This window comes from Loxodonta africana, chromosome 15, assembly GCF_030014295.1.
Source record: "Loxodonta africana isolate mLoxAfr1 chromosome 15, mLoxAfr1.hap2, whole genome shotgun sequence".
Classification (NCBI taxonomy): domain Eukaryota; kingdom Metazoa; phylum Chordata; class Mammalia; order Proboscidea; family Elephantidae; genus Loxodonta; species Loxodonta africana.
Window position 1 is genome coordinate 80,497,484 of NC_087356.1, and position 12,939 is coordinate 80,510,422.

General features: G+C 39.7%; 1 protein-coding gene across 7 annotated transcripts in view; it reads left to right on the forward strand.

The window, feature by feature from the left end:
• The window catches only part of SIK3 (SIK family kinase 3), a 260,893-nt gene that overhangs the window by 130,725 nt on the left and 117,229 nt on the right, over positions 1-12,939 (forward strand). For 6 of the 7 annotated variants that reach the window (XM_010597896.3, XM_064269029.1, XM_010597897.3 and 3 more), the window contains exons 2-3: positions 4,817-4,933; positions 8,644-8,707. In XM_010597896.3, the coding sequence (XP_010596198.2) occupies positions 4,817-4,933; positions 8,644-8,707 (181 nt within the window). Of the gene's footprint in view, positions 1-4,816; positions 4,934-8,643; positions 8,708-12,939 lie in introns of those variants that run through there. The other variant, XM_064269031.1, reaches the window with a different exon arrangement.

Below are 12,939 nucleotides of genomic sequence, written 5' to 3' on the forward strand. Positions count from 1 at the left end.
CCCCTTGAGTAAGGAGTTAATGTGTTTCAGATTCAGAATTATGTTCCGTAGTGAAACAAATCTAATCCTTGCCAAAGAATGCCTAAATTTTAAGACTTGATTAAAAAAACAACACAAAAATAATAACAACAGCTGTACCTGTTGTTAATGTATATTGTGTGTTTACCATGTGCCAGGCATTATACTAAGCAGATTGCGTGCATTAGTTAATCCCCAACAACTCTTTAATAAATGTCTGTTGTCGCCATCATTTTATAGATAAGGAGGCACAGAAGAATTAAATAACTTGCTCAAGGTTACAGATTAAGGGGCCTGTCGACCCTGGCAGCTTGACTCCAGAGTCCTTCCTTTTAGGGGGGGGCGGGGTCTGCTATGTTCAGGCCCTAGGCAAAACTTTGTCTTCAGTGTGGTGAAATCTTAAATCTCACTGAGGAGTAGATAGGAAGTTGATGTTTTAATCTTTTAAAACCTTTCTGTATCCACCTACTAAGAGCAGGTAATACAATTTCCCCTGAAAAGATAAAAATATGTTTCAGTATATAGGGGTGGATCTTCGACCATATTCCCTTCATGTGAAGTCAGATATACTTATTATAACATGTAAAACTACATTCGTACTCTACTTTATTACATTACATTAACCAATATTTAGATCTTTAAAGAAATTATTGTGGTGAAAATATACATAACAAAACACTGGCCAATTCAACAAAGGCTGCTTATACAGTTCAGTGGGACATTCATTACATTCCTGAAGTTGTGCAACCATTCTTGCTGTCCTTTTCCAGATAGTTCCACCGATATTAACATAAACTCAGTGCTCCCCAAGCAGAAACTTTCCCTTTCCCCTTCCTCCCACTCCTGGTAACCACTAATAATCTTTGGTTTCTTTGTGTTTGCTTATTCTGCGTAAGTGGTATCATACAATATTTGTCCTTTTGTGATGGACTTACTTTGCTCAGCATGATGTTTTCAAGGGTCACCCATATTGTGGCATGCAGGAACATAGGACTTCATTCCTTTTTATAGCTGAGTAGCATTACATTGTGTGTATATAGCACATTCTGTTTATCCACTCATCTATTAATGGACATTTTGGTTGTTTCCACCTTTGGCTGTTGTGAAAAGTGCCGCAATGAACATATACCTAGGATTGGGATTGCCGAGTCACACGGTAGTTCTATGTTGAGCTTCTTGAGAAGACACCAAACTGTTTTCCACAGTGGCTGTACCCTGGTACATTTCCACCAGCAGTAGATGAAGGTTCCAATTTCTCCACAACCTCACAACATCTGTTTTTTGGTTGTTTTTATCATTGCGATTTTAATAGGGGTGAGGTGGTATCTTATTGTAGTTTTCTGATGGCTAATAATGTTGAGCATGTTTTCATATGGTTATAGCCATTTGAATATCCTCTTGAGTGAAATGTCTGTCCAAGTCCTTTGCCTCTTTTTGATCAGGCGGTTTGTATTTTTATTGTTAAGTTGTAGAACTTTCTTAGAAATTTTGGATATTAGGCCATTATCAGACATACGATTCCTGAAAATTTTCTCCCAATTTGCAGGTTGTCTTTAGTATAAGATCTTAATAGCCAATTTTGTTCTCATTAGGTTTAGTTTTCTCTTTACAAAGATCCTCAGTATGCAAATAAAACTCAGGGCAAGTCGGCTGTGAATCCAGGAGGCCCCATTGTATGACTCCCCCAATTATAGAGTGACCTAGTACTCTCTTGGGAGTAAGAAAAAGTACAAAACAGTGGCCAGTTTCCTTGAAAATCTTTACCCCGCTCACCCCCATCCCCTTAAATTACTCTGTACATGTCATCAATTTATAGGGCATGGGCAGAGGAAGGGGATTTCAGGCTCAAATCTTTGGACAGTTGATGCCCCCATTGTTAAGACAATAAATCCTAGTGACGCTTCCCAACCTTTTACACATCATGGCACACAGAAAAAAAATGATAATATTGTCCCTGGGGTAAACAAACGAGGCTGCTTGAGTCTGGAGGTGATCCAGTGCCACCTACACAGTTCTGGGCACACCTGAAGCCCATTTCCAGCACACCAGTTGGGAAGCTCTCCAATGGGCACATGCCTGCAAGTTTCTAAGCTTGTTATTTACTTGAAAGCAGTCCATAAACTACAATGTACCATTCATGTGTCAGATTTTATCGATAATTATTATTGAGACCCAGGTATTTGTTCTATAAAGGGACATTGTGAATCATGATTTGTTTTGGAAGCCATTCTGAGAGAATCAGGAGCTGATGCCAGACCCTTGGCCAGAGTTAAGTCCTGTATGTAATCTGGCACAGTAATGAGAAGTAGAAATGGTAGTGGTCAAGGGTCATGTGATTCAAGACTGCTTAGAGGAGAGCAAGCTGCGGGTGAGATTTGTTAATGATTGTACTGTTTCTCCTCAGAAAATTCTCTGCCTTCCTTATTGCCTATCCCAGTCTTTCCGTTCTCAAGTTTTGCCTCTTGTGAAGTCTTTCCCTACATCTGCCTCTTCTCACCAGGTGAACGTCCTGCTCCATCCTTTGTTCTACTATTATACCTTGTGTTGTTGTTGTTAGCTGCTGTGAGTTAACACCTGGCTCATGGCGACTCCATGCGTAACGGGACTAAATGCTTCTTGGTCCTGTGCCATCCCCATGATAGGTTGGAGATTGGGCCATTGTAATCCGTAGAGTTTTCATTGGCTGGTTTTTTGGAAGTAAATTGCCCCAGGCCTTTTTCCTTAGGAGTCTTAGTCCAGAAACTCTTAGTCCAGAAACTCCCACGAAACCTGTTCAGCATCATAGCAACACACAGGCCTCCACTCACAGGTGGCTGGTGGCTGCACGTGAAGGGGCATTGGCTGGATCTCCCACATGGAAGGCAAGAGTTTTATCACTGAATGACCAATGCCCACTTATACTTTATATATACATACCACTGTGCCACTAGGGCCCCACATACCTTATACATAGCTCTATTGATTGTACTTCTGACTCTGTATTATGTTATCTGTTTCATGCATCTCCTTCACCTACTGGACTGTAAACTCCTTAAGGATAAGGCCACGTTTGATTAATTGTTGTAGCTCGAGCTACTACATTCAGCTCATTTCATCATTTAAAAAAACCAGCCCATTGCCGTTGAGTCGATTCTGACTCATAGCGACCCTATAGGACAGAGTAGGACTGCCACATAGGGTTTCCAAGTCTGCTTACTGGAGCAGACTCCCACATCTTTCTTCTGTGGAGTGGCTGGTGGGTTCAAACTGCAGACCTTTTGGTTAGCAGCTGAGCACTTAACCAACGTTTTTGAAACAAGCTGAAATTTGTCTCCCTTTGCTTTTCTCCCATTAGTCCTCCCTCTAACCTCTAAAACAACTCCAGAGTTACTTCTATGCTAGCCTTTTCTACACTTAAATAGCCTGTCATGTATAGTTCCATATAGTCTTTATTTCTCTGGGCTAAACATTTTAGTGTTGGCATTTTGCTTCCCTGTTTCTTTTCTCAGTAAGTATAAGTTTTCCTGTCTTCTCCAGTGTATAGAATCACAGAATTTTAAGAATTGGAAGGGATTAGAGTTTGCCTGGGAGGAGCACTGGTGGCGCAGTGGTTAAGTGCTCAGCTGCTAACCGAAAAGTTGGCGGTTTGAACTCACCAGCCGCTCTGTGGGAGAAAGATGTGGCAGTCCGCTTCTGTAAAGATTTACAGCCTTGGAAGCTCTGTGGGGCAGTTCTGCTGTGTCTTAAAGGGTCACTATGAGTCGGAATCGACTCGACGGTAACGGGTTTGGTTTGGTTTGATTTAGAGTTTGCCTGGTTCAGACCCTTCAATAGCACTTCTTCATCCAACTAATGTTGATTGCATACTGATTGAGTAATTGAAACTGAGATAAAGAGGTATTTTGGAGTAGCACAAATGTTTTCTGTATTTCACTGAGAAAAATGAGTAAATTTAGACTTGGTAGATTAAATAATAAGTCCTTTGTCTTTGATTCTGTTTTTAAATATCTGTGCTGTTGAATATCTGATAGTACTGGTTTGGGCAAAACAGAAAAATGTTTTATGTTGAAGCAGGGTATGTATAGTACAGAAAGTTCTTCAGATTTTTATAGCACTATTGTTAAGAAATTGGCTTTAAGAACCAGGTTACCTGGGTTTCAGTCCTGAATCTGCCACATACTAGCTGTAAATTACTGAATCTTGAGTAAATTACTCAATCTCTCTGTGCTTCAGTTTCCTTATTCGTAACAGTGTTTAGTAGTAATATGGGATCGTTGTGAAGTTTAAATGAATCAGTACTTGCAAAACACTAAGAACTGTGCCTGGTACACAGTAACCATACAGTATATGGTAACTGCCACCACCACCACCATTACTACTGTTATTATGTATGCACCTGGTGAAATGTGGAAAGCCCCGTGACATTCTGGTAGAGCCTTACTAAAACATTCTGCACTTACGATATAAGCTTCTTGTCTTAATGAGAGGCCCTGTATAGCACTCCTACACTGAAGCATGATTTGACCCAAACTGCAACCACATCTATGGAGTAATAAACTGTTTTGTCATGGGGTTTTACTATATGAGCAATTTAAGAAATGACAGAAGACCCATAAGCATTTGGAGTCTGTTCCTTTGAGACCAACTTGCTCAGAATCCATTTCCTGTAAGAGTAAAGTCACATTCCTCACTGACGTTCTGTGAACAAAATACTGGCAGTGTGTATTTTGTGGAATATAATGTTTTAAAACGGATTTAATTTCCTTAGTAAACTGCTATGAATAATGCATCAGAGTAAATTTTCTTCCTCTGTTATTAGGTTGCTATCAAGATCATAGACAAGACCCAGCTAGATGAAGAAAATCTAAAGAAGATTTTCCGGGAAGTTCAAATTATGAAGATGCTTTGCCATCCCCATATCATCAGGCTCTACCAGGTATGATCACAGCAAAGAACTCAGAAGAAGGGTGGGTGCGTAAATAGCTATGACTTTTATTTGTTTGTATGTTCAGCCTACTGTTTTTCCCACCCATCTGTTCCCCCACTCAGTGCTTCATATTCTCATGCTTTCCCTGGTTTCGTATTAGTAAGATCTGCCTTACCCAGATAGGCCTTTGTTAATTTGTCCTTTAAAACTTGGACTTCGTTCTTAGTGAGAATTACACCAAGAAATTATTCAGAAGATGATGAGAACTTTATTTAGATCAGAATCCTAAAACAGGATGGGAAACCCAAAAGGATCAGATAATTTTGAGAGGTGAAAGCTAGAGATGAATATGACATTATTTAAATACTAATTTCTGTGATTGTGCTATGAACTGTGAAGACAAAACATATGTTAAGTATGGCTTTTTTCATCAATCAAAGCCTACCCCTTTTCTAATTCTGGTCCTGGACTTAGTTTTCCAAGGTCCAAGCCCATTGCTGTTGAGTTGATTCTGACTCATAGCAACACTGCAGGATAGAGTAGAACTGCCTCATAGGATTTCCAAGGAGCAGCTGGAGGATTTGAACTGCTGATGTTTTGGTTAGCAGCCTGAGCTCTTAACCACTCTGCTACCAGGGCTCCAGTTTTCCAAGGTAGCATTTGATTATTTTGATAGTCAAGGGGTTGATTACATGTAATGAGAAAGATTTCTGTTCTAGTTTTCTTACCTTCCCAGGAAATACCCGTATTTCATGCCATTGTCACAGTGATCCTCTAGCTTTAATGCAAAAGCAGCAAATCTGGTGGCTGGTGTTCCAACCCGAATGGGAGCGGAGGACCTGGCCCTAGCAGGCTGGAGCAGGAGATATTTTGGGAGAGGTAGAGCTTTGGGGTGCTTCTCAAATTGCAGTGTTGGCATCCACGGGCTCTGCCTCTGGTCAGCCTTGCTGACTGCTTTCTGCTAGAGCAGCCCTCACCTAGATCTGAAGGAAGTAGCCACCCACTCGGTCATACGCTGCATCTGCAGTAAATGGCTACTGGCCCAGGCATGGCATCGTGTGTAAGAGTAGAGAAAGCACACCCAAGGTACAGTGGGCAAGTTCTCACAGTCTTCATTTTATGGAAAGAAAGCATGTTGTGATGCTAGTATGGTTGGTCTAAGGTAGTTACAGCTTGAGAGCCCTTCTCTACAATCGGATGCTCACATAAATGAAACGAATTAGGTCAGTGGAAACAGACCTGCTGAAATTCATCAGATTAAATTGTGTTGAGCCATACCTCCATTCTGCCCTAGAAGCAAACCTGTGAAAGCTCCCTGCTGTTGCCTGAAGACCTGTAGCTGCAAACTCACAGATGTCTAGCATTGGCTTCCTTCCCATCCTGATCAACTGAGTAAACTACTTGACCTCACCTTTAAAAAAAAAAAAGAAAAGTCATCTTTACAAAATTGTAGGGCTTAGGCTGACCTTTCTCAAGAGGTTAACTTGTAGGTATAAACCTTACAACTGAATTCAGCAGTTCACCTATCTCACCCGAGATTTCGTTGGCCTATAAGAATTTCCATACTTCCAGTGCTGGCTTTGAACAGTGCTCTCTTTTAAGCTTAAATTTTGCTTTCTGGAAGTTGGTATTGTTAACGGGAGATTCTGAACTGCCAAGGTGAAGGGCTGTTAGATTGTCTTCATATAATATTGCGGTAATTTTCAAGTCATTTGCTGAACGCAGGTTTATAGAGTGAACAAGTATAGGTAACCATATAGGGGAAAAAAAAAAAAACAGTTTCTGTACTCTTGAAAAGTTTAATAATGAAAGAACGTTTGTCGTCAATAAAAGGCCTGGAGGTACAAAGAGATATACAGTATGACATTTATTTTTTAATTTAATTTTCCGTAAACACTCACATGTGTTTAGAGTACTTACTTTTTGTGGTATGGATCAACATAGAGCTCAGAAGAAATACATATAACAAAGGGCTAATATCACCAGCATGCAGAGAGCTTAAAAAAAAAAAATCATTGGATTAGAAAATTAATGTGCACTTGTACAATGGAGTACTATGAAACCATTAAAAAGAAGAGATAGGTCTATTGTGATACCTAATACTATCATATAGTATTTGTGTGTAAAGATATCTAAGAGTAACTGTGATACAAATAAATGTAACTGTAAAGTATAGTGAATATCTAGGAATGCAGTATGGTAACCACTAGCCACATGTGGCCATTGATTGTACCTGAAATGTGGCTAGAGTAACTGAAGAATTGAATTTTAATTAAAAAAAATGAAGCAGTGTACTTTTTTAAAATCGGTAAATTGATATTTTGGATATAGTGAAGTAAATTAAATAGATTATTAGAACTGATTTCACTTTTCCTTTTTTTAACGTGGCTACCAGAAAATTTAAAATTACATAATCAGTTCACATTACGTTTCTATTGAACAACACTGCTCCAGAAAGATATACAGTAAGCTATTAGCAATGTTTCCTCAGGGGAGTCAGATGGAAGGTGTTAGAAAGAAGGAAACCTCTGTCCTTTTCTTTACTTACCTGCCCTCAGGTATTTAAAATGTTTATAATGACTTGTGAAGAGTGTGCTTCTTATCTCACGTAGATTAAAAAAAAAAAAAAATGCAGGAGACTAAATGGGCAGCTCCTGTCCAGAGGCAAGATGAGAAGGCAGAGGGACAGGAGCTGGTTGGATGGACATGGGAAATACAGGGGGAAAGGAGTTTGCCGTCACGTTATAGGGAGAGCAACTAGGGTCACATAACAATGTGTGGTAATTTTTTTTATGAGAAACTAACTTGAACTGTAAACTTTCACTTAAAGCACGATAAAAAAATATGTAAAAATGTTTATAATGAGCATGTATTTTAAAAAAATGTTTAAGGAAAAAGCGAAAATAGAGGGACTGACAACATACTACCCCCAAAAAGTAACATAGGGACCATACTATAATTTAAAAAAGAATAAAATAGGGACCAAACCAAAATAAAAATGAGGAATTTATATTTTGGATATTTGAAATTATTCTCAGTTTTGAATAAATGAGCAGTGGGTGGGAAAATTGTCATTTGCATTAAAAAAAAATGCCTTATGTGATTTCTGTTCGTTTCTTAAGTGATTTCTATTATTTTCCTTAAGGATTTTTTGTTTTCTTTGGGTTTTTTTTTTTAGCTGCAGGTAATTGATGCTGAATGTGAACGTTTAAAGTTTTGGTTCTTGGCTACTTCTTTGCGTCTCAGTATTATGGAGCTTAAGAGACTTCATGGAACAACAAAAGGACGCTTTCTCATTCAAACAGCGACTACTTCCTACTTTTAAAAATTTGGCGGAATACCTATTGCCCCTTTCTTCTTAATAACATTTATATCTATTCCCCTCAAAAATGTTTAAAATCTCCTTTAAGGACCCTTTAAGGAGCCCTGGAGATGCAGTGATTAAGCTCTTGGCCGCTAACCAAAATACCGGCATTTTGAACCCACCGGCTGCTCGAGAGCAAGATGTGGCAGTCTGCTTTCGTAAAGATTCACAGTCCTGGAAACCCCATGGGGCAGTTCTCTGTCCTATAGGGTCACTTTGAGTCAGGATGGACTTGAAAGCAACGACTTGAAGCAGTTTGTATTGGAAGTGACAAAGGAGGAGTAAATTGGTGTCTTCATACAGTATCAGCCCTCCATTTATGTCACTGTCTGTCACTTTTCTGCCTTTGCACCAGGTTATGGAGACAGAACGGATGATTTATCTAGTGACGGAATATGCTAGTGGAGGGGAAATATTTGGTAAGTACCTTTATTGCCTCCTTTAAGCAGCCATTGCACACACCATGGTAAAGTTAAGATGAAAATAGCTGTTCATTGCCTTCATCGCTGGAGCAGCTGTCACATGATACTGTCTTTCAAGGCTGTTATTTTTCTCAACAAAGTAATTTTAATTTTTTTTGTTTGTTTCTCTAAGAAAATCTCTTCACCATCTTTATGTTTCCTTAGTTAAGGTGTTTTGTTTATTTCTATCAGGTGTTGAAAGTTGGGATTAAAGACCTCCACAAACGAACATCCCTTATGAACATACTACTGAGGGCCCTTCCTATTGCCAGCTTTTAATTGAGGTTGCCGAGTGTAACAGCACTGGCACAAATGTGTAGACTTCTGTTGTATGAGAAAGAGCTACTGGAGCAAAAAACCTCACCTTGATTCCTTCTTTAAACCTTGTTTAAATATAACATGGAGCTATATTCCAGACTATGTGTTCACACTTCCCCTTGATGATTCTTGTAATTTTGGTGGTTGTGCCTTCAGTAGCTATTCTTTTCTCTCACACTTAGCCTTAACACAATGTCAGAAATAAGCAGGAGAATTTGTTACCAGGAAATCTAATTTTCTAAGGCAGTAAAAACTGGCCAAAAAAAAATTTTTTTGAAAGGGGGCAACTAACCAGAGAAAATTTTCTTATATTACTTAGATTTATCTAGTTTCTTTTTTTTGTGTGGGGGGGGGTTGTTTTGGTTTACATCTGGATGATAAGAATTTAAAAATTTGTTATTATATAAAACTGAGTACTTTATATAACTTTTAAAGCAAAATCTTCTTGTAAATGATCGGTCACTTGTGACTGCATGGATTTTTTGGTGTGTTAAACTTTCTCCAGCAATCTTATATTTTTTGTGTCTAAGCTAATGGTGATGGCATGAAATTTATAATCAGAATGTAGTGTTGAAGAGGATACTATTTTAAAGAAACGAAACCATTAAAAGGTTTGGAGACTAGCATCATTTTCAAGAAGATATAGTAAGCTTTCAGTATGTATGATATGCTAATTGCATACCCTAATGACGCTGGCTCTATTAAGACACCGTTTTCCCATCTATGAGCTCTTGTTTTAGTGGAAGAGGCACTCATATAAATAAACATATTGCTTTGAGCAAAACAAAAACAAACTCCCCACCAAAACCTAAACAAACCAGTTGCCATTGAGTTGCTTCCGACTCATGGTGACTCCATATGGTGCAGAATTGTACTCCATAAGACTGAGGAAACCCAAAGAGTATGGCCCCCGGATACCCTTTTAACTCACTACTGAAATCACTCCTGAGGTTCACCCTTCACCCAAAGATTAGACAGGCCCATAAAACAAAATGAGGGGCAAGGGTGAGAAGGTAGGAGGGGACAGGAAAGCTGGTAATGAGGAACCCAAGGTTGAGAAGGGGAGAGTGTTGACATGTTGTGGGGTTGGCAACCAGTGTCACAAAACAATGTGTATTGATTTTTTACTGAGAAACTAATTTGCTCTGTAAAGCTTCACCTAAAGTACAGTTGAAAAAGAGAATTGTACTCCGTTGGGTTTTCAAGGCTGTGACCTTTGAGTATCTGATCATCAGGTCTTTCTAACAAGGTGCCTCTGGGGTGGGTTGGAACCTCCAACCTTTTGGTTAGTAGTTGAGTGCTTAACTTTTGTGTCACATCTGAGCATGTAAAAGGAAATTGTAAAACTATGTATAGGTGAGATCAGTGCTTAACTTTTGGAGGAGATCAAGGAAGTCTTCTTGGAGGGTGTGGTTATATGGAAATCTATGAACCAGAAAATATAAGCATGGTAGAGAATATTTGGAGAGAGAAAAATAGCAATCATATCATTGGGGAGTACGCTGTAGCCTGACATGCCAGGCAGATGGTATGGTGGAACTGCCTTAATTCAGATCACAAATTCACACAAAAGCAAATGTACAACTTTCATTATCTAGACACCTTTTGATAAGTTTTGTTCTATAAAAAAGCAAAACATTTCCCAAATCCTTGAGCAACCTGTTGCCTATTTTATCTCTTATAAGGACATTGATTGGGAGCAAAGTGACCGTGTCTTCTTAGTGTTTATAATAATCAAAGAAACTGATATGGGGCAGATCAGATCTCTCCTCCTCTTCAGGAAAGACGATCTTAAAACTACAGAAAAGATAACAACCCCTGATCATGCACTCTGTGAAAATGTAGCCCAAGGGATGAGGAAGTGTATAGAATAGTACTTTTGGTAATATTATTATAAAAGATCTAGATGAGGATGAGTATCATGTATTACTAAAGAAATCATCCTGATTGCACAGGGCAGTAAGTATCTCATAAACACTGATTTTCAGGAGCATCTGTATAAAAGATGAAAGGAAGGTCTTAATCAAGAACATGGGCTTTAGAGGCAGTTAAACTTGGGTTTAAATCAGATATTTGCCATCTATTTGCTGACTTAACTTGGAAGAAGTTATGAAATGATTCTGGGCCTCAGCTTCGTGCTCTGTAAAAAGTAAGATCTGTAATATCTCCCTCGCAGTTGTGAAGATTAAATGAGACAGCATGTGTGGACCACTAGACCAACAGATCAGCAATTTGAATCCACAGGGCACTCCTTGGAAACTGTATGGGGCAGTTTTACCTTGTCCTATAGGGTTGCGGGCACTGGGTATAGGGTTGCTATGAGTCGGAATCAACTCTATGGCAATGGGTAGCACAGTGCTTCCATTCACCTTCATATAAAAGATGAATGGGAGGCTGACTTCCAGCATAACAGTGAGAGTAGGTCTGTTGACTCACTGCGCAGTGACACTGGTGAAAACTGTAAGAAAGAAAACAAAAACCCAACCATTTAAAGCCTCAGAAAATGGCCCAGTGGGTAAATAGCAAATGAAAAAACATGTATTCAAGAATATCTATAAAAACGGGTAAGAAAGGCAAGAGTCCATAGTATGTGAACCAAGACAGCTCCGTCCCTCCTCCTTTCCAGCTTAGTTAACGGGAGACTCTACTTCAGACTCCTGAAGTCAAGGACGCAGACAGAGGGCTTTCTTCTCAAGGAGCAGGACGTCAGTGTTTCTCATCCTGCCCCCATCCCCCACTATTGGAAGAGATTCTACCTTGGGCTTGGCACATTGATAATACCGGAGCCCTGATACTCTTGCCACAGCTCTTGAGGCAGTGATTCTATCCCAGGAGAAACAGGCTAAGAGGATCCAAGTTGTTCCTTCTCCCCCAGTGCCCAGCTCCTAGAGTGGGGTTGTCACACATGGATAAGCCTGCCATTGTCCCCACCTCAACTCCAGAGCTCTGGCTCAGAGATTTTGCCTGAGGAGAAGCAGGCCATAAAATAGCACCCCAGTTACCAGCAATGACCGCCCTGACAGGGAACACAACAGAGAATCCCTGACAGAGCAGGAGAAAAGTGGGGTGCAGAACTCAAATTCTAGTAAAAAGACCAGCCTTAATGGTCTGACTGAAACTTGAGGGACCTCAGAAGACACAGCCCCTGGACTCTCTGTTAGCCCAGAACGTAAACCGTTCCCGAAGCCAACTCTTCAGACAAAGATTAAACTAGACTATAAGACATGAAATGATACTAGTGAAGAGAGTGCTTCTTAGCTCAAGTAGATACAGGAGACTAAATGGGCAGCTCCTGTCCGGAGGCAGGATAAGAAGGCAAAAAGGGACAGGAGCTGGTTGAAGGAACAGGAGCTGGTTGAATGGACATGGGAAATCGGGGTGGAAAGGAGTGTGCTGTCACATTATAGGGAGAGCAAATAGGGTCACATAACAATCTGCGCCTAAATTTTTATATGAGAAACTAACTTGAAATGTAAACTTTCACTTAAAGCACAATAAAAAAAATTTTTTTCAAAAAGAAAAAAAAAAGCGCAGATACACCCAATTCCTTCTCAAAGAAACTCACTTAATTTGCAAAGGGGAATGCAGGTTTCAAGCCCAAGGCCACTGTCAAGAACAGTGGAGATTGTAGTGAAAGGCAATTGAGAGAATATTCAAAGTGCAGGCTAAACTGTAGGCTCTTCAGTTTGCAGGAGAGAAGAAGACAGTAAGACAGCTAGGAAGAGCCCTCCTCACCTCAGAACAAAAACCAAAGGATGACCTTATAAACTGTTCCTTCAAAGGAGCCAGAAATTGATTGGATTAGTTTGTGGAACAATTTATGCACCAGGGCTTTGTTGAAAACAGTAGCGCAATCAGCTGGCAATTAGTGG